Source organism: Phoxinus phoxinus (genome assembly GCF_949152265.1).
Source record: "Phoxinus phoxinus genome assembly, chromosome: 2".
Classification (NCBI taxonomy): Eukaryota; Metazoa; Chordata; class Actinopteri; order Cypriniformes; family Leuciscidae; genus Phoxinus; species Phoxinus phoxinus.
Genome location: NC_136877.1, coordinates 34,397,669 through 34,420,843, shown reverse-complemented (window position 1 = coordinate 34,420,843; position 23,175 = coordinate 34,397,669). Strand labels below are relative to the sequence as shown.

Genomic DNA, 23,175 nt, shown 5'->3' with positions numbered 1-23,175 from the left:
TTCCTTTCTCACCCAGGAGGACAGGCATGTTGAGTTGAGTTTCCAGTAGCTACACTTTTTATCACAGAGCGGACACATGACAATCATCCCTCCAATTTCTGGGTCACAGATCTCCTTGCTGAAAAGACGGAGGGGGAGAGAGAGAGAGAGAGAGAGATGAGGTGAAATATGCAGAAGTGGACATGTCCAAAATCTCTGTGACAGCATTTTCTACTACCTCTATTCCTGACGTAATGCAATTACCACAACATGGAAAACTTGGACACAAATAAACCAGGCTTAACAACAAATATCACATTCAAGGACATGTTCCATAAACATCTATAGTTCTGAAAACAAGAAAAACAAATGTGTCGAGCCTCTAGAGTCCCTCTGTCATAAACAAAGTAAAAACAAGCTCCTGGAGGCTTAGTTTTAACAGTTATCAGCCACTATTAGTTACAAATAGCAAAGGACAACAAAAAATGCATGTAACCACACAGTATGTGACTCAGGAGGCTCAGATGAATATGTGTGTTCATATGAACTACAGTATATATCCTGCCAGTGCCACTAACCTTGTGATATTGTCATCGTAACTGAGCACACCATACACAAAACAGATCACACCCATGACTGCAGCAAAAAACAGCATTTCTGTGTAAAAGCCCAGCCAGGCAAAGTAGATACCAATCTTCTCACCATAGTACTTCCTATGACAAAATACAAACAGGAAATGTAATGCTGCTTTGATATGCAGCACTAGAAAAGTGAGGTGTTTTGCCTCACTAAGAGTTGTACTCCTGCAATCAGCAGTCTAATGATACAGCATCTAACTGTCTGCTCCAGATTTGGTTATTGCACTCTTTATTCAGATGTCATGTCTGCAGCGTTCTCACTTGATCAGATTGAGTGGCTGCTCCTTGTAGAAGCAGAGGAATCGAGCCCAGTGCCTATACAGGTGATACCTTTCACTCTCACACTGCATGTCTTGTGCTTTCTTCCAATACCGACACTGAGGAACAAACAGCAGATAGATGGTAACCAAAGATATACACAAACTTTTAAAGGGTTCATGAACTGCAATTTTTTGTTTATAAATGTTCTCTGAGGTCCACTTATAATGTTATCAAGATATTTACATTAAAAAAAACATCCTAATTTAGAAGTAATAAGTTATTTACTCTATTGTTCTTGACTCTCTTTAAAACAGTTCAAAAATCAAGACTTGGAAGTAAACGCCCACTGCTATGATTGGGTAACAGTTTTGCATATTAACATTATTTTCAACGTCCCCGCCATTACATCTGGAATAGTTTTGAAAATTGTTTCAATGTGAAACATTTATGCATATTACACATGCTTTATAAGTCTTGGTTGTGGCAAAGAAAGTTGAAGTACTTGGAGTTACCACAGTTATAGTTGACCAAACTGATCTTTTTACAAGATGTAAAATAAATCTCTGATGTCCCCAGAGAGTGAGTGAGTGTGTGTGTGTGTGTGTGTGTGTGTGTGTGTGTGTGTGTGTGTGGTTTTAGCACAAAATACCCCACAGATATTTTTATATAGCATGTTAAAGTTGTCACTTTTTGAGGGTTTTCAAAAACGCACCATTTTGTGCCTGGCCCTTTAAATACAAATAAGCTGTTGCAGAGGGCGGGGTTTCAAGAGCTGTGTGTGTGTGTGTGTGTGTGTGTGTGTGTGTGTGTGTGTGTGTGTGTGTGTGTGTGTGTGTGTGTGTGTGTGTTAGCAGCTGCGATTACCTCATGCAGACACACTAAAATGACAGAAACTGTTCTGCCTTTAATGTTAAAACGGAGTCAGACAAAGATTCAAGAAGAAGTGACAACATGTAGAATGCAACAGGACGTCTCTGAATGGTTAGTTGATGAATTTATGTTGCTGATGTGGAGTTAACTTAGCCTGGTCCTACCAGACTCTCGTACATTTCCTTTGTACAGAGAGTCTGGCCACTCTTCTTTGACAAGCGTTAACTTCCTTCAGGGTTCCCACTCTAAACCTAATGTCAAATTCCCTGACTTTTCCCTGACTTTCACTGACTAAAAAGATGAATTTCCATGACCTAAAGTGAACGGCAAAACAGGCTGCTGTTTTGCGGAGCACCGAGCTGTTTTGTTTTGTAGAAAGCCTTTCTTTAAAGTAAATTTGTTTTGTATATATTGTATCTTAATTTAGGCATTGATCATAATGTGACAAAACCCAACGAGTCCTTTTGCCAGCTTGGTTTCAGTAAAAGCTGTTTTTGGAATTATGAGGAAGTTCTGAAACTTACAGGATATATTTATAGTAATACCTCTTATACGTCAAAAGATCAAAGAAAAATCCCCAATTCATGATCCCTTTAACTTTGTAGTTTTCTCTGGTTTAATATAATATCATTGTTGTTGTTACTACTACTACTACTACTAATAATAATAATATTCTATTTGTATTATTATGGAATATGTATTCAAAATTCACTGTATTCACTGGAATCCACAAACAACTTTTACTAGATAACATTAAAATGAATAGAGCTCTAGATGGAGCTATACTAAATTGGAAACAAGTCACAGCACATTACACTAAAGTGCATAAATCTCACACTCACGTCATGAAGGGGATAAGCTGAGGTATAGGTGCCGTTGTTCAGCAGTCGTTTGATTCCCGTCTTATCTTTCTCTATACGGTCTTCCTTGTAGTAAGGGCAGCGGGTCAGGATGTAGTACACGATCCTGTTGCGTGTGGAGGGAGGAAAAAACGTATCCTTATCATCAATGAGGAAGAAGTCAACCTTGCTCTTGTCAAAAGGTGCAGTAAAGTGGTCCGGCTCTGGCCTCATGATGCCGTCTGGAAGCCGGAAAGGGTGAGTGAGCCACTCCAGAGGAACTTCTCGAGCTTTGGGAATATCGCTCGCTTTAAAGGGCACCTTGATCTTTAGCACATCCGCATAGGTGGCCAACACCTCCCATGGAGCGTGGATCTTCAGATAATATGTCTTACGATCATCCGACTCCTGCAGCGGGAGATTTTTTTGAGAGGGGAAGTGTTATATTGGAAAATGCGTAACACGGTATCTGTATGCATAACAAAACAGCATTTGTACAAAATCACATCAAAATACACCTTGAAGTAATGCATTAACTGCAATTTTGTTAATTTAAATAAAGCTTTAATAAAAAAAAAAGAGAAAGGTCAAAGCTTATAGACCTTTAATCAGGGCTCAACATAAGTTGAGCCCTGCCTTTAATAATAAAAAATATGATAAAATAACAAAAATACAATAGAATAAAATCTGAATAATAAATTCACAATATATTTTTTTATTAAAAGCAGTAATATTTTTATATAAATAATATGGCATATTTGGTATTGAGAAAGGATCGTGATATGGACTTCAATGAAAGTTACTTTATTTCATTCAACCAGAACAAGGAAGTTGTTTTAGCGCTGTCACGGGAAGGACAATGACGAACATATCGCTTTCCTCTGCGATAATTTTTTGGATATAATATTATGGACATCGACCTGAATAATGAATGCTATATCAGATGCAGGTGATACACTCGCTTAGTCGATCTCTCTCTCATAATACCATGCTACTCTACATAATACCTCAAGCGTTAATGAAACGACTCAACGTTCCTTCGTTACTAGTTCTAAAGTGACATTTTAGAATTAGTAACGGAGGCTCAACTGTCAAACTGTCAACTTGAGATTTGAATCCATGGCGGAAGAAAGTAGTTTTGCACAAAAGAGGGTTTTTAACCCTTATGTGCTGTTGGGGCTGTTTTCAGCCACTATGGGGTATTTTTTAGTCTTATTTTGGCCATAACTTTCTCTGTGTTTCAGCAAATGGAATGATTTTTGGTGACAAATCTTATTTTGACACACATTTTGGGAAAATGCTTTGAAATTTTTCAAAAACTCAACAGTACACTCTGGGCAAATTCACTACCCTTTCGTTATGTTCGTGGCTGAAAACAGCCACTACTTTAAACTGCTGTAAAAATTGATCAGATAAATATTTTTTTGATTTTTTTTTTGCATAAATCTATTAATCAACCTCAGTCCTGTTCAAAACTACTAAATGTTTTTAAAAAAATCAAGATTTTAACTCTTTAATTGCCAAATTCATAAATTATGTCACTGATTTTTTGGGGGAAAAAACACAAAATTACTTATTTTCAATATAAAATGTGATTGTGGACTGGATTTTTTTTTACCTTATATCACAGTCTTGGACATGTCAAAGATTAGAAACAACATTGGTTTTGATGCATTGTTAGTTTTTGTGCAGCATCAGATTTTAACTATTTCTCCCTCATTTACTGTTCGTGGCTGTTTTTGCCCCATTGACTTCCATTATAACCACATTTTTTGATTGCAAAGCCATGACACCATAAAATCATGCATTTTTGATTGTTGGTGGTTTTCCCTGTTGGGAAGAGGTAAAATTAGTATTTTTTACTGTTGATAACCAGGTGGCACCATTAACCCTTTATATAGGCCTGTGCAAAAAAAAGCTTAGTTTCTGGCTTTTACATGGAGTTATATGGAGTATAATAGCATAATAAAGTGTGTGTGTGTGTGTGTGTGTGTGTGTGTGTGTGTGTGTGTGTGTGTGTGTGTGTGTGTGTGTGTGTGTGTGTGTGTGTGTGTGTGTGTGTGTGTGTGTGTGTGTGAGAGAACTCACCTTGATGCGTCTGAGAAAATCAAAATGTACCTCAGCTCTCAGAACTACATGGAGTAAACAAAAAACAAAGTAAGTGTATTTATGCATCTGCCTTTTGATGGTGAGAAATGCAGACTAAACAAAAACTAAGCAAGTGGATTTGAACACTTGCATGCAAGCCTGCTTGTCATTTGATGGTGAGAAGAGCAGCAAGCAACATGAGAAAGGGCTTGACTTGCAGTGAAGTTTTAGAGATGATTCTGCAGCCTTACCCCTCCAGCGAGCTACATAGGATGGTATTGTCTTCTCCCTCTGACACCACAGACTCAGGAGAGGCAGACCATTATTTGGATGTGGCACCCTCATCATCCTCTCTAGCTTCCACTGAAGGCGAGGAGGATTCGGAGGATCCTGGATCTGGGTGGATTGGGAGAAACGGCGAAGTGTGGTTTTCCACCAACGCGGAGACAACTCCCTTTCTTCAGCCTGCCAGAGTCGACTCCAGGGCCGACGAGATTATTGACCTCATTGTCAGCATGACCAACCTCCAAAACGCAGAGCTCTGGTGATTTCTTGAATCTTGAGAGGGACATGGTGGCTCTAAAAATCGCACGACCACTGCGATCATCCCACAGGCAACGTGTGGACTCCCCTCTGGACCTGTAGACACCGGCCAAAATCAGTAGCTCCATGTAGGCACGGAGATCTGTGGAGTCCACCCCGGTCCAGTTTCTCATTGTGCGGCGCCCGTAAAAAACAGATTGAACACAGAATCAATGTTCTGGACCCTTGCGATGGCATAGCGCGTCGGCCATGAAGTCACGCCTCTGGCAGGCTGAAGAAAGGGAGTTGTCTCCGCGTTGGTGGAAAACCACACTTCGCCGTTTCTCCCAATCCACCCAGACCCAGGATCCTCCGAAATCCCCTTTGCCTTCAGTGGAAGCTAGAGAGGATGATGAGGGTGCCACATCCAAATAATGGTCTGCCTCTCCTGAGTCTGTGGTGTCAGAGGGAGAAGACAATACATCCTGCAGCTCGCTGGGGTCGGGCTGCATGATCATCTCTAAAACTTCACTACAAGTCAAGCCCTTTCTTATGTTGCTTGCTGCTCTTCTCACCATCAAATGACCAGCAGGCTTGCAAGCATGTGATAAATGTCCACTTGCTTTGTTTTTGTTTAGTCTGCATTTCTCACCATCAAAAGGCAGATGCATAAATACACTTACTTAGTTTTTTGTTTACTCCATGTAGTTCTGAGAGCTGAGGTGCATATTTTGATTTTCTCAGACGCATCAAGGTGAGTTCTCTCACACACACACACACACGCACACACACACACACACACACGCACACACACACACACACACACACACACACACACACACACACACACACACACACACACACACACACACACACTTTATTATGCTATTATACTCCATATAACTCCATGTAAAAGCCAGAAACTAAGCTTTTTTTTGCACAGGCCTATATAAAGGGTTAATGGTGCCACCTGGTTATCAACAGTAAAAATTACTAATTTTACCTCTTCCCAACAGGGAAAACCACCAACAATCAAAAATGCATGATTTTATGGTGTCATGGCTTTGCAATCAAAAAATGTGGTTATAATGGAAGTCAATGGGGCAAAAACAGCCACGAACAGTAAATGAGGAAGAAAAAGTTAAAATCTGATGCTGCACAAAAACTAACAATGCATCAAAACCAATGTTGTTTCTAATCTTTGACATGTCCAAGACTGTGATAAAAGGTAAAAAAAAATCCAGTCCACAATCACATTTTATATTGAAAATAAGTAATTTTGTGTTTTTTTACCCCCAAAATCAGCGACATAATTTATGAATTTGGCAATTAAAGAGTTAAAATCTTGATTTTTTTAAAAACATTTAGTAGTTTTGAACAGGACTGAGGTTGATTAATAGATTTATGCAAAAAAAAAATCAAAAAAATATTTATCTGATCAATTTTTACAGCAGTTTAAAGTAGTGGCTGTTTTCAGCCACGAACATAACGAAAGGATGGAAATTTGAACGATGCACAAGGGTTAAAGATACTCCGTTGTTGTTTTTTATTTGTTTACTCACGTGTGCCGTCAAACTGTTGTATAAACGCAATATCACACGAGTAGCGGTGCGATATGGCTGTATATCAGCACGCTGAGATTACCAACGGCCGAATCACAGCCGTGCTGATATAGCCTACAGCCAAATTGCATGGCTACTCCTGTGATATTACTCATATATAGAACAAAATTAAATAAATGCATAAAATATATATTTTTAAATAATCAAATAAAATATCCATAACAGAATTGCAACCATGAGGGGGCATCTGGACCTCACCGATTTATCTTCAGTCTCCAGCTCAAGACCAGACTTCTCCAGGTTGGCTTCAAACTCTCTTCTTCTCTCCTGGAAGAAAGGCCACACAAAAACATCAGTTTCTTTTAACTTTATCATTGTACTGTATCATTCATGGTCTCTTTCTCTTTTTTATCATTAGTTTTAAGCTTTGTATATGAGGCTATTTTATATGTGATAAATCCCGATGGTTGTAAACAAGCTTTGGACTACGTCTTTAGAGAAAACTCGTATTTCCCACAAGCACCGGTGACCTATGGCTACCGCATCTTATCTTATGGAACATCACCTCAAATAAGTGACTCAAGGGATATGACCTTCATTAAGCAGGGAGCCTGACCGCGCATCAACCTCTGCATACAGGAGAAAACAGAGGATCAAACCGGTTCACCAGCAAACCCTTCAGTGTTCTCAGCGATTGAACTGAATGAAGGGTCTGACTAAAGAGAAGTGGTTGATCCCCTGCTCTCATTTTATGCAATCACTATTTGTCATTCAGTTTATTGTGCAACAGCTTGTATCTGACTCTGACTCACTGTTTCTCACTGTGCCTTATGACCCAGCAGACATCTCACCCCATCTCACCACCACTGCACGCCTACGTACAGGTCCCCATCACACTATTTTTGTACACAGTGAGCAATATTAAGCTTCAGCCATTGTTTGATTGCTTAACAAGGCCAAGCACAGAACATTTTGTAGAGAACGCACACTAATTAGAATTCCTGCATCAATAGGAATTACAGATGATGGAGCAATACCAGAATTTTATGCATGACAGAGATCAGGACTGTGGAAAACAAACAATTAATGAGGGGAGCAGAAAATCTGTGCATGAGTTTGTGTCAGTGTCAAAGCGTGCATGAAAATGAAATGATTTTTTTAAACACTCTTTGTATTTATGTTGATTTTGCATGGTTTTAAGAAAATAAAGTATTTTTTGTAACACCTCGAATATGTGTAAACATGAGTGTAAACATCACTATTTTCAATAATGTTCTTCAATATATATGCAGTATGTGTGTATAGGAAGTATATTCAAGTCATTGTATGTGTGGATTGCATTTTAAATGTATCTTTGAATTAATTAACAGATAGGACTAATACGTGACTGTCTTATCTTTGAAGTGTGTTTTTTAATAATATTACTATGAAAGTCCTGTATATTAGTCATACCGCTTTTTTGTCTCCATCCTTGTCGTCAACGTAGGACAGGACGAAGTCGATGCGCCGTACACCATCCTTGAAGTACACAGAGTCCCTGTTCTCCTCAAACTTGTCTATCTAAAAAAGAAACATTCAGAAGATTCATATCAACAGCATTCCCACTTATACACAACTTCATGACCATACAGCCTTTCAGAGTTGCCTCCAGTCACAATAAACAAATGTGTCATGACGCAAGTGATTTCTATTAACTGTGCTTATTTTTTTAGTTGACAAAACCCCAACAGACCCATTACATCAGCGGAGGTGATGCTCAACATACCACATGAATCACTTTAGCACTCAGGGTAGTGAGAGCACAAATGTACTGCCGTGTAAAACATCATCCCACTAACACAGCAGGAATAGTATCATGACAGGATGAGAGGCTCCAGGAAGAACTGCAGCAAGATGTGCTGAGAAAACCACAGGTACAGTATGAAGAGAGCGGTTACTTCTGCAGACATGTAGAGTGCAAGATCAACACACCCACACACACACACTGGCTTAGCTATCTTAATGGTGACGTTCCTATTATTGTTAAACAGACCTCTATTGTTTTTCATATACAGCTGGTTACAATTACTGTAACCTAACCCAAAGAGAAAACTGTTTAGCATTTTTTATATATATTTTTTTTTAAAATAATAGTAATAATTTATTTTAATTTTGTACCATTTTTCAGATGAGGATGTCGCCAAAAGAAGTTTTTTTAGGTTTAAGTCCCTTCTGGGTACAAATTTTTGTACAAAAAGACAATATGTAAATAGACAATTATGTAAAATTATGTGATTGTATCAGATGATAATTCCTTTGGTATTTTTTGCAATTGATGACTATTGAATAATTACTTTATTGATGTCCTAGTATTTATCTTATATACTGTACCAATACATTTCAAACAATGCCAAGCTTTTTATCCAGTCAATAAAAAATATGCTAATATTATGGTACCTTGTTGTAAATGTTTTAAGGAAAAAATGCGACAAAAACAAACAAACAAACACCCTAGCCATCCCAGACACAAAACCAAAAAAATACCAATACCAATACCAAAACCACTGACATTAAGACAATTATGCAAATGGAGTATAATAAAACCTCAGGAAACCTCAGGAGATTCCCAATACATCAAACATCATACTTGTACAAACATGCCTTTGAGGTATGTCTACAAGACCTGTTTTGCTATTGAGAAATATACACATACTCTATCTTCTACATCATGCATACAAATCCCACAGGCACAGAGGAGGAGGAAAAAGCAGCTGTCCCTACAAATATGCTGCTCCAGACAGTAAAACAAGCCAAAACAGATCAGTCACAAAAATGGTTGCCTGCTTGGCACGTCCGTCTAAAAAAGGCCAGTCAGTGACCGAACTCAGAGAAAGTCATTAAACTAATAAAGTCAAGGCAATGTGCCATACAGTATGTGAAGGCATTTTATTGCGGACCACTAATTAAATGTGAGAGAGCTGACAGGAGCACTTATTTTCAAACAGGTACTTTTGTTAATCAGCATTACTGGTCAGATGGGACCTTTGTACGCTGCTCCTTTAGGAAAGGACATGGAGGGTTATTGATCACTATTGATGTCAAAATGACAATCAAATGCTTCCAAGCAATCTATAAACCAACAACAGATCAACGAAATAATTTAAAGTCCGCGTGAACCGGAAGTTGCAAACGACTTTTCTCCAGTGTTGTGATGTATTTCCAAGTGAAAGGGAATATTGAACAGAGGGCAGGGTTTTACTTTAGCGCTCCTCCTCTCCATCTCTCACTCATAGCAGACTAACGGTTTGAGAGGAGTGGTTAAGCGTTTTCAACCCAAGCCGTCAAACTGACGTCTTCAGAAAAGGAACGCCATTCCAGACCGGAAGTAACTTTTCAGACTTTGATTAAAGATTACCACGGCATATATATGTATATATGTATACATTGAAAAATAATAAACACTCAGGCAGGCAAGACAGGCGAGAAGTGGTTTCTATGGGACAGTATCTCTGTCCCATGTTGAGACACTCTCACACTGTACCCCTTCTTTTAATGCACCTTAGACACTACACATAACATACAAAAGGAGGAAAGAAAGAGAAAGAAAAAAAAGTATAGGAGAAAATAGGGACTGAAGAGATGTGGGGGGAGGGTTATCTTGTATTATCTTATTATATTGTATTTTATTATTATCTTACTATCTAAAAATGTATTTGTAGAGTGCTGACAATGGTAATTGTTAGATGGGAGAAAAGATAGAAATGGGAATAAAATTTGACTAATGCAATGTTGGCAGTAAGATGGTAGTGAGGAGTGGTGGTGATGATAATGAAGATGGTAATAAATAATAAATGGCTACTTTACTTATGCACACACACACACACACACACACACACACACACACACACACACACACACACACACACACACACACACACACACACACACACACACACACACACACACACACACACACACACACACTTTTATTTCAATTATGGAATTACCAGATTGTTCGTTACTGCACTACTTTGGTCTGCATGTTGTCTGTTAAATAAAGTAAAAAAAAAAAAAATTAAGACCACGGCAAACTATTGTTTTCTTTGTATTACCTTGCACGGATTAATTCTTCACCACAAGACTAGTAATATGCATACTGTCTATGGTAATATGCACTAACAAAGTAAATAGGGGCAATTTTGATTTCATGTGATTTTTACTTTAAATTCCATGCAGGAATTGAATTCTCAAGGACATCTATGGAGTTTCCCATTATTTAATATCTGCACTCATATAAATTAATTTCTACTAAGCTGAATAATTTAAGCACTAGACATTGAGTGTTCATATCAAGGCCAAATAGATGAGAAAGCACTAGTCCCATTAGTCAAAACAGAAGTATTGAAGTGTTAAAACAGAGTGACAAATCATTGCTTGTGTTCAAGACAGATACTGAAGGTCCACCCATCCTCCTCTTATGGCTCACCTCTCTCTCAAAAAAAAACCTTTCACAAAGTGATACAATCAAAAAAAAATATGTCGATGTTGTCCAGTCTCAATGTGTTCAGGAAAAAAAGACTATTATCAATGAAAAATAATAATATATGATTTAATATACCAGTACACTGAATACAAACTATAAACATTTAAACATTACACATTCTGCATATTTCATACCGGTAATAGGCTACTTGTGATTTTAAGATTTGTTGTGAATAACAATGCACTATTCAAGAAATGTAATGAAACCTTTTTAAGGTTGAACATTTTAAAAAGTATAATTTAAAAAAAAAGCTCTAACGAAGTAAGCATAGGTTGTGGACGACGTCCCTTCACTCTCTTCCATTTGTGAAAAGTGAAGCCGCCAAAGTCTTAATATGGCGCTGACATTGCGCTGATTTGGGACCTGCTTCTGCGCAGTAGTGAGCAGGAAGTAAAGCCGCGATATCAAGGTCCCGCCCTCACTTTCAGAAACCGTTAGTACAGGTTACTGCAGAACAACTCATTATGTCAGTGTGAAATAAACAGTTATGGACATGTAGAAATTAAAGCTGAAGCTCCAATCTCCTCCTGAAAATCCTCCTAAAAATGTCCGTTGGTGCCTAAGTGACTACTTCGTTTAGAGAACCTGTCAATCACAGCCTTCAATCATGACGTCACATTCCCGTTTTCATAGCATCAAATAACAAACTAAGACACAACTTACTAAAAAAAAAAAAAACGAACACTTAAACTTACATCAGCTTGATAAAAACTACCTAAAATTACAGAAAACATATTTGGGGAAAAATAATTAGAAGTGTAATTTGATTGTATAGTTTCGATCGCGTCCATTAGTCTTCATGGGGAGGCGGGGTTTATGACCTATACTGGGACCAACCACCGGGGGGAAATCAAGACACTTTGGCTTCTTTTTGTGCAGCACGCTTGGAAGTAAGCAACAATCTCTATAGGTCCTCCTGGATGTGAACGCTGCATCCATACCTCAGTTCGAGCTGTCATAAAGCGCTAAAGCTTTCATAAAGTGCTCCAATGGTGGTGTGTCACACAGAGGTTTTGCCCAAAGTAGTGCTAGCAAATGTAAACAGCAAGCTGCACACTCTCTCACACAGAGACCTCTGATAAGAGTACCGTAGGTCACTCCCCCTCACTGCAGAGAACTGGGGGAAACATGCCTTGGCCTGGAGACTCTCCTGTGATGAACTGGTTTATACTGCTCTGGGACTGAGATCACAATCACATGCTCATTGTAATACGTCATTATTCACTAAAAAGCAGAGCTACAGTTTCAACTCTAGATGCCCCCTCACTAAACTGATAACACAAGGGTGAGTAATTCCATAACATTGTGGTTATTCTTTATCAGCATCCAGGTTTAGTGAAATATCAAGACAAAAATTTGCTATTGCACATGGCTTGCCAAAACGCTCTTTTATTGCTGACTGCACTAAGATGAAGAAAGTATCATTAGCAAAGTGCACCAGCAAGAGAAACAAAGCAAATGCATAATCTATTGATGCTTGCTGCTTACATAGCTTCATGTAAATATGCCAAAATCAGAAGGAGGAAAGTGAGTACTTTTATATTTTGAATGCAGTGGAAAAATATACTAAAAGGTCCAATGCCCATCTCAGGAACAACCAGAATCTCCTTCTGTATAATAAACATAAGAATTTTCTAAACGCATGAGAGTTTGAATATCTTCAGGGTTGCTTAAAGAGACTATAATCGTTTTTCTGCAATTTAAACTCGCGACTGACACCTGTGGCCAAAAAACAGAACTGCTCTTCCTTTCTGCTCGCTCGTACGTGCACACTTCACAAGTCATCTGCTGCAAGGAGGTCAGGTCAACATTATGTTTACAGAGGTAAGAACAGTCAAATACATATATTGTTTGAGATAAGTGTTCTGAGTGATCTGAAACGTTTAACATGAACGCGCTTGACGTCACATCCGCAGACAGCGCGGGAAAAATCCGACCCGACAGAAAATAGGAAAAATAGGATACAGGCTTATAGGTGCACCCACTGTGAGCAGACAAGGTATCAGTATGCTCATCAGGAGATGTTTGAGTCATAAATGGTAAAATAAAAAGGCTATTGTTTCGTTTATTTTGGGGAAAAAGTTCCATATAGCCCCTTTAAGTCATCAAAATACCAGGAATTTTTAAAAATGTGTTTCCAGAACAAGAAAAGTCATTATTATTATTAAAGTAATGCAATCTTTAAAATCATGGAAACGTCAATTGAATAGGCCTAGTTTTTGCTTCTTGTATAAATAGTCCTTATATAGAGTAAAACCCATTCTGCATGCCATGATAGAGTTTGATTTAAGGGCGAATTGACCTTTACAGTTGGTTCTTTTCAAAACAGTCTGAATCAAAATGGTTTTTAAAAATCCTTAATCACAAATATAATTTTTTTTTCACAAATTCTTTTATGATAAAGAGTGTGAATCCTTGTATATTACGTTTGGTGGACATTATAAAAGTGTATTAATGGGAGAACCCCCAAATCCCTTTGACCTGTCTTCAAGAGCTATACTTAGACATTTACAAGTTCAAATTGGCCCAACATAATGTTTAAAACAGAGATGTTTAGGGCAGTTGGGGGACCTCGAGTTGCGAGTACATTCACACACATTTAAAGTACCACCACAACCTCAAAATGTGACCTAATTTACCACATTACAAAATAGCACAATAGTAATCTGTTGCTTCTTCAAACAGGGTAGAGATTAACCATAAACTATGACAAGATATCTGACTGAGATGAAAATATCTGATATCTTACCTCCCGGTGACCAGGTAGCTGTGTCCCTCGGTCAGAGATGGACTTAATGCTTCCATTATTACCTGCAAATGACACAAGGGAAATTACACACATATATATATATATATATATCAGAACCCCAAATGCTATATAGTCTAACTGGAAACATCATATGCCCTCTGCTCAGTGACAATCTGTTGTACTGTTAAAAGGTAAAATTTTAGCATGTTTTTAAGATTGCATATAAAGACCGGAAATATTTGGTTACATTAAAATAGGGCTTTTTCAGGACAGTAGATCACAGACCAAAGGTGGGCAGTATTAAAGGTGCAGTAAGCGATTTCTGAAAAAGGTCAAAGGAATATCACTGGAAAAAGAAGGGTTAGAGTAATCAACATGCTGCTCCGCGATCGCTGTCTGCACCATCACATATACCGTTGGAAAGCTCTCTCTCTCCTGTACAATGTTGTCGGGTCCAAATATGGTCATTTCCTTTTTTTTAATCAGCAACATATCATGAAAGTACAATGGGGCATTTAACTCTAAAAGTGAAATCTCATTGGCTGATGTCAATTTCTGACAACGTGATTCTCAAAGTGGGTTTCTTTCTCATACTCCGAGCCAGAAATCTCCACTTTAGCAGCACTTGCATACACCAAACTTTCCATTTTCCTATCTATATTCTTAAGGTTTTTACAGAGGGGTTTGTTCATATATCATTCAGATTCTGATTTATACAACATTTTATACCTTAAAAACTGTTGACAGTTTGTTCTGATTAATGTGATAAAAAGAGATAACCAAAATCACCTTTGTAAAAACCTTTGACTCAAGAATTTTGAATCTGGCTTTATCCAATGCTCAGATTTCTCTTCTGGAAATATATGCAAATTAGCGCACATTTAATATAAGATAATACCTAATTTGCATATTTCAACATAAATATTCTAAAAACTTGTAATACAAAATATATTTGTCAGTAATCAACTGGGGAAATTTCATGCTGATATCTATTAGATATCTAATGTTTTCCTATTCACCTGGGGTGTCTCCCCTTAAGCAGGAAGGCCTGAAAACAGATGCCGAGGTTGTGTTGTTTCTGCTCCATACGTGAGTAACACTGGTTTTGAGTGTCATTGTGTGTCGCCACCAGTACACCAGCTCCAGACAAACAATGACACTCAAAACTGTGTTAGTTTTGATCACATACAATATGGAGCAGAAACAACACAACCTCTGCATCTGTTGTGTTTTTCCATGTCAGTCGGTCATTGGTAATTTTTGCTTTATTTTTTGCGAAGCTTTATTTTGCTTCGCTTCTGCTATGATAAAGAGACATACATTGCATGTTTGGGGGCAGAGCAAAGAAGGGAATTGTTTGTTTGTTTGGGTTCATTTCAAATATCATCAGTGTTCAACAATGATTCTCTGAAATCGCTTACTGCACCTTTAATGTAAACTACAGACTAGAGGTATTTAAATGACAATCATTCCACTATGTTTTAAGAGACACATTACATTTTCAGAATATTTCATTTCATTTTCCTTTGCAGAAGAGCAGCTCCAACTAAAAACAAATTAAGTGTTATGCAGCATATTAGATTTTACGGCTGCTAAAGTGAATGTCACATAGCACATCATTTTAACAAAAAGGTTTACAGTTGTACGTGTTATTTGTCTTTGCAGCCCTTTTGCTCTCTCTCCCCCACATACTTTGGCAGAAATTCCATTGGTTAGCCAGCCAATGACTTAAATGCTGAGCAGCCAACTTTGTGGGATAGAAGCACTTCCTGTGGGGAACAGTCAGGCATAGTGTTCTCTTTTTGTAACAGGATACACACAACACATAATTCCTGGCTAGTGCATGATATCACTAAATCAATCACTAAATCAATGAGCACTAAATCACCACTCAATCAAATTACAGATATTGAACACTGAAAATGTGTGCAAGTAAATATATGTTCCACCATGGACAGATTAGATTACAGTCCCAGACTGGTTGTTCTGTTCGTTTGATTCTGTCTTATTCAATTTTGGATTTTCAGTTGAGCTGCCTTTGTTCTTTCGGAACAACACTGCTCTCAATATGTACAACAAAAACACAAAGCTACACAACACTTCAGGCATCAAACACGTCTCTCACACATTCAAGCTAAAACTTTCGTGCAATTCTGACAAAAACAGCTTTAAACACACACTCATATCCAGCCTTAAAGCAGAGGCATGAACCTTAACAAGATGACAAGGCCAACGGAATGAAAGAGAACAGACAAAGACGTCAACGTTTTTTAAAACATCTTTAGCATTTGGAGCAAAGTTTCCATCTCCAAATATGTGGTACCACAGACAAGCACACTTGTCACAATATGATTTCTGAGATGCTGATGAAGCGTAATAAAATGTTAATGACAGGAAACGAATAAGAAGCAAAAAAGTCACAGAGGATGAGAAGATGGCAGAGCGGGGGACGGACAGACAAGCGGCACACGTAGCTCTGTCCGTACCTGCCTGAAAGGTCCTCCGGTAGCCCGTCAGAACGGCACAGCCATCTTAACCCAAGAGACGGTTAGGGGTGTAAAGATAGAAATTAAATTTTAAATCCACACAAGTAACTCTTTCTACATGCATTTCTTTTAGGGCGAAATTAATACATGCGTGGGTTAACATATAAAACCATTACTAAAAATCACAAAAAAACGGCATTTGTAGATGTAGGTATAAAGGCAGGGGTGCACATAACTCGTGCACATGCGTGAAAAGAAGCGCAGCAGAAAACATGGAGGGAAGCGCTTTTGAGTACCAACATTTTTGGGGAAAGGGACACGTTTACTTGGTAAAGTTTACTTGGTTTACTTGTTCTCTAGCAATCATGATGATAAGTGTGTTTATTAATTATAAGGGGTGCAACGGATCGCAATTGTCCGTGATTCATACGGACCAGACCCCATGGTTCAGCACGCATATGATTCACGGAATAACTGCTAAGTTTAACCACCACAGAGTGAAAGTTTATCATTTGGACATGTTTTGTCTTGCCAATTTACACATTCAAACGATGTAAAAATCGTGACTCGCACGCTGTTATCTGTGCGCACAGCCGCAGACACCCAGAGCGCGTGCACACACAGAGAGAGAGAGAGATTTCATACAGTGTTTGAACACAGAATTGATTAATCTTTCATGTTTACTTGTGCATATTATGTCAAAATAGCAATATGTAAGTATTCTCTCGGTTTTGTCATAAGTGAACAGTTGAGAAAGAAACCAGACGTGTGGCAGTATATATTCGGTCCATGCATTTGGTCTTAAAGTGACAGCAGCCTAATATTCCTGCTGTTGTCTGTAGCTAAGATTCCATCCACTTGTCAATCGAATTATCTGAAGTTCGGTAAAAAACTCATGCGAATAAAGCGGCTAAAGCGGCATCCAACGGCTTTAAAGCGAATAAAAACCTGTGCGTAATGACGTCACGTGCTGTTTTGCGATCAAATTGGTATATCGAATTGATTTGAGACATTTTAAGGTGTTTCCATTCATTTTCGACTGAATCGCACAACATTCAAGCCAACATTTGCGAACAAAGTTTTGCTAGACAAAATACAATTCATTATTTATTCGGCAAATAACGTTTCCATCAGCGTTTATCGCATAAGCCGTATATCGATCAAGATAAAATCCGATGAGACCGAACGTATTTCATTTGAGTCGATATTCATGAAATTCAATCGAATTTTACTGTTTCCATAAGGCATTTTTCATTCGATATCACTTAATTCGGATAAAAACATGTGGATGGAAATATAGCTAGAGCCTAGACCCTAGAGTCATTAATGTTAGTAAAAAAAAAACAAAAAAAAACATCATCATCATCATCTACCATGTTCGAGAGAAAAGAAGACAGTGAGGAGAGCAGTCAGAAGGAAAGTGATGACGACACGACAACTTCAAATGTGAGAACCAAGCAGCCTCTCCAGGTGGGAGAACCAGACCAAAAAAATCATGTGCACCCCTGTATAAATGTCTGGTCTTCATCGTTTCCCTTCTATGAGAAGGCCAATATTTGCTCTGAGCAGAGCCAACAGGTGTTGTGGTCTCGCAGGCTTCCTCTGATCGTGTTATTATGAGTGATGATTAGGCCTACTGGGAAAAAGAGGCTTTGATAATGGCACCTTTGTGTAATACTTTGAAGCAGAGAGGGAAAAAGCAGCAGTAGTGTTGATAAAACCTGTCTGAATACAAACCTGTGGCCCCCACAGTCATTTCCTAGTAAACAAATCAACAGTTTAACTGAAGCTGTGTGCTAAAGCAAAAATACTGTTCAGCAGATGGGCTGAAAATATATTCACAATTCCGATTCAGCCTCACGTGTCACATGACTAGCTGTAGTAGGAATATAAAGTGAACTGAATTTATCAGCTGAATGAATCAAGCTTACACCATTGCACTCTTAATGCATGGCAAAACACATAACTCCCAACAGGAAAAGTGTGCCAGGAAACGCCATAGATTCAGGTCAGAGAACATTCACGGAATAGCTAGCCTATTTCACATAAACAGCAACTAAACCACAATTCCCAACCACATTTTGAGTCCATGGCAAAGTCTTTGAAAAAGCTGCACAATAACACAGGAACTGTATCTTAATCAACAGGATGCAATTGTGTCTCGGAAAGTGATTGGGGATCTCCAGCAAAGTCTAACTCTTAAATAGCTAAGCAAATAATGACTATACTGTGAGGACTGTGACTGTTTATAGATGTAAAGAAATATAATATTCATAATTCAAATTAGATGTATACAAACAACTTTGAGTCACGTACACAAAACAAATGCATAAATCTTCATACAGTTCTCCGAATTGATGAAGAATAGGCCATTATCTCGCTTTAAAAAAAAGTAAAAAATGTCTTATCACTCTGATGATGCTCAAGGATGATCATACGTATCTAAATATATATGTATGTATATACTGTATATATATACACTAAAAATAGAGTGATCCCTTTTAGAGTTTATTTATGACTGGGTCAACTACTTGTTCATACAGTATGGCTATCAACGAGAAAACTAAATTAAACTGCCTGTTGCTATAGCAACAAATCTCACTTTCTTTCGCCTGGTTACCAACAAGCGCAGCCTCACTTGTTGGCTGTTGTCTGCAAGTGGTGTGACAATTAAACAATTTAATTCAGTGGTGCTCTTTTGAAACAAAACAAAATCAAGTCATTTTGTTTATGCTGTTTGAATAATAAAACATTTTAGTAGAGTAACTCTGTAACTAAATGAATATCTTTATTACTTTACATGACAGATCAAGAGAACACATTCATGCACACACATACAAACACAGCAGGCATGGTGTGGCAGGGAGGGTGCGGAAATCTATTCAGGGTCCACACCGGGTGTCTGTCGCATTCTCTAAAGAGGATACCATGAGGTCTGCCCTGATAAGAGACTCGTTCTTCTGTGTGACACTCCAGCGTGACAATGCACTGATAAACTCTGAAGATACGGCAGGACCATTCACACTGTCAGACACTATACAGTTTATTATACAATCCCTTGGAAAAGCAAAAGAGTAAATAAAAGTTTCTCCACAGGACAGAAATAACAACACTTTGCATTGACTAAATGACTTTCTGATGATGAGAACTCAGATGGTAAACTTAAAAATAATCTTTTAATAATGGAATTTCTATGATCCAGTTGGATTATTAACAATTGTAATGTGTGCATTTTGCTGTTAAAATTATGAGTAGGGCTGCACGATTAATCGCAATTTACATGAAATCGCACTTAAATCGAGTTGGCGTATCGCGATTTTGAAATCGCAATGGCTGCGATTATTTTTTACGCGCAGCTTGTCATTGATGTACGGCTGTGTAAACGCTGCTCCATCTGTAAGCACTGTGAGTTTGAGTCACTTACAGGTGAAACTCGAAAAAAAAATTATATCGTGCAAAAGGTGATTTATTTCTGTAATTCAACTTAAAAGGTTTAACTAATATATTGTGCTTACAGCTTATGTAAACCCCAAAGTCAAAATTAGAATATTGTGAAAAGGTTTTCATAGCTGTAAGCCATACTCATCAAAAATATAACAAAATAAAGGCTTGAAATATCTCACTTTGCATGTAATGAGTCTATATAATATATTAGTTTCACCTTTTAAGTTGAATTACTGAAATAAATAAACTTTTGCACGATATTCAAATTTTTTAAGTTTCACCTGTATAACGAGCATTTTGAAAAAGCAACACTCGTCAAACATCTTTCCCAACATGAGAAGCATTTATGAACCTCTTGTCCAACAAAAGACAACATTTAATAACATGCTTTTACTCCAAACTCACTTCATAAAGACAGTTGAGCATCCTTCAGTGAGATGATATGGCTTCTTACTCAGAACAAGGCAGTCGTGTGTTTATTAGTCATCATGTTTAATCAATCAAAGCGTTTCAATCTTCTGCTTATTCAGCTAAAGCGATGATGACCGATAGGGATTTCCTGGAATGTTTGAGTTTAACATTCCACTGCTTACAGAGTCCGAAGGCCCAATTTAGGGTTGAGACTCGAATACCTAAAAGTGGAACTTTGAGATATCCTGATCATTAAACTTGGACTTAAATTCTAAGTCTAAGGAACAAGAATATCCCAAATAAATTTTGCTCTAGAGCAGTGTTTCCCAAACTTTTGATAAGAAAAAAGTCCCATGGCATCCCATAACAAAATTGCACAAACATGCATTGCTTCAAATGGCAATTAACTGGATAGCTATTATATTAAAAGCAGTACTCACATGTCAAACTTTAGCTTAAGTCAGGTATGAACCCAAATAAGGTCATATTAGCAATGATGTTGTTAGTGACAATGACAAAACAACTTCAGACTTCAGATGGAAAAGCCTCTAAGTCAGTCTAATGTTTTTCTTTAATATTATTATTTTTTATATCTGGCTGCTATGTATAGGTTTCTACCTATACCGACATTTCTGAATGGGCTGAGGCTGGGATTTAGTGAGTTTGAAGTGAAAGTATTTGATGAACGTATACTATGTGCTGAGAGCATTCACTCAATATTATTATCTCATTTTTGACATAGGTGGCTTTTAGAGGCTTTTGCATCGGAGGTCTTCAAATTTTAAAATTGTTGCTGTCGGACGGACACTTCACATTTTTTGGTTGGTATTGTGGCATTATAGTCAGACAAGTGCATGTGACATTATTGTAATATTAACATTTTATGAAGATCAAGCTCAAATGCTTGATCTTCACATTTTTAGCAGCCAATGACAGAGATAGGCCTATGTGTTTCGTCCGTCACTGGAACGCATCTGAGGCAATAAGTGCATTGCATTAAAACAGTTTAGCTATATTAATTGGCTACAACTAGACGGCAAATACAAGACTCTTCTCACTCTCTTCAAATACAAAAAAAGCCTTTATAGACATTGTGTTTCTTGAGTAAAGAAAACGTTATTTACCTTTGCAAACAAGCAAAGATATCCAAACTGTGTGCAAATAATTTACGATAGAAAAGGTGGAGTTATTAGGTTTGACCAAAAGTTTGAGGATCCGATAATGTTACGAGATTTAGTCACAAGCTCTTTGAAATCCTTTTCATCGGTTAAATATTTGTAAAACCAAAGTCCCTTTAAGACTTTGTAGTAATTTCACTTGGCGGCCATCTTTGAAACTAGGGATGCATAACGATTAATCGCAATTAATCGTTTGCAGAATAAAAGTTTTTGTTTACATCATATATGTGTGTGTACTGTGTAAAATAATTATGTTTTTATAAATACACGCACATGCATGTATATATTTTAAAAATATTTACATGTTTATATACATTTTATATTTAAATATAATTTATATTATATATAATTATAAATACTTAATATATAAATATATTTTCTTCTTAAAATTATACATGCATGTTTGTATATTTATATATACATAATTATTATACACAGTACACACACATATATGATGTAAACAAAAACTTTTATTCTGCAAACGATTAATTGCGATTAATCGTTATGCATCCCTATTTGAAACGCCTCTCAGGCATCTATTTCAGTCAGGCAATTAGAGCTCCTATCTCTTTGAATAGGGAAACATCAAATTCTCCTTATTTTATCAAATAAATTTCACACTGAAATCACCAATGTAATCTGACAACAACATTCATAAATTGTTTTTAAACGCTTGAATCAAAAAACACTGCTGGACCAAGCTAATGTGCATACACAGTCCAAAGTGTGCGTCTCTGACTGACAACACTGACTGTTTCTATAGGAACCATGAGCTTCTAGGCAGCTGCATAAGCGATGACGTTACCAACTGTCGATTGGCTCTTTTCTTTAGAAGGCGGGACTTATTCCACAGTGTTGCACTTTCTCCAATTCATAGTAATACGAGCGCACTATCTTTCTGTATATAAAGTCTTTGGTAAAACTTAAAATAAAACAAAAATGACGAAATATAAATATACGTGGTTTCCACCTGAGAGTGACGATATATTCTTATTTGTAGCATTTATTTATTCATTCATTTTGGCATTTGGTTGGGAAACTCTGCTAGAGATTCTGTTCCAAGAAGCTCAGAACATCCTGAGTTGAGATATTGAGGTTTCCGTAAACATCTGTATAACCAAAATTTGTTGTGGGCCATGACATAAAGAAGGCTGCTGTGATTGAACCAAGTAAAACAAAAAATGTTTGATGATGTACACTAATGTTTGAAATGATGATGATGATAAGAAGCCATATTACCAGGCTTCAATTACTGCAGCAACAGGAAGTTTTATAGCTAAATAAAAAACTGTGTGGTATTAAAGTTATGTTATGCATATTTAATGAGTTGGCCATTAGCTGTGGGTTCTGGCCCTGGGTTGATTCTCTGTTTTAGAGCTGCTTAAGCAATGTATCCTCTCAAACTCTGCTGCATTCTTAATTTGGCTGTTAATGAAAAGTATATTAAACTCGTACATCTTGTAGTGCCGCTAAGCATTTGACCAAAAACGAATGAAATATCTAAAAATAATTAACTTTGAGGTTCAATGCATTTCAGTGCAAAATATTTTCCTATGTTAATGAAATACAGTGCAAGTAAGATATATAGACATACAGACACAAAATTCAGAGTCACTGTTAATCCCT

General features: G+C 37.4%; 1 protein-coding gene across 2 annotated transcripts in view; it reads right to left on the bottom strand.

Moving 5' to 3' along the window:
* ano5b (anoctamin 5b) overlaps positions 1–23,175 on the bottom strand; it is a 33,373-nt gene that overhangs the window by 8,447 nt on the left and 1,751 nt on the right. The window contains exons 2-9 of one of the 2 annotated variants that reach the window (XM_079586416.1): positions 14,031–14,092; positions 8,212–8,319; positions 7,018–7,086; positions 2,817–2,995; positions 2,591–2,714; positions 879–994; positions 558–692; positions 13–118 (exon numbers count right to left, since the gene is read on the bottom strand). In XM_079586416.1, coding sequence (XP_079442542.1) covers positions 13–118; positions 558–692; positions 879–994; positions 2,591–2,714; positions 2,817–2,995; positions 7,018–7,086; positions 8,212–8,319; positions 14,031–14,092 — 899 coding nt within the window. Of the gene's footprint in view, positions 1–12; positions 119–557; positions 693–878; positions 995–2,590; positions 2,996–7,017; positions 7,087–8,211; positions 8,320–14,030; positions 14,093–23,175 lie in introns of both variants that reach the window. The other variant, XM_079586415.1, reaches the window with a different exon arrangement.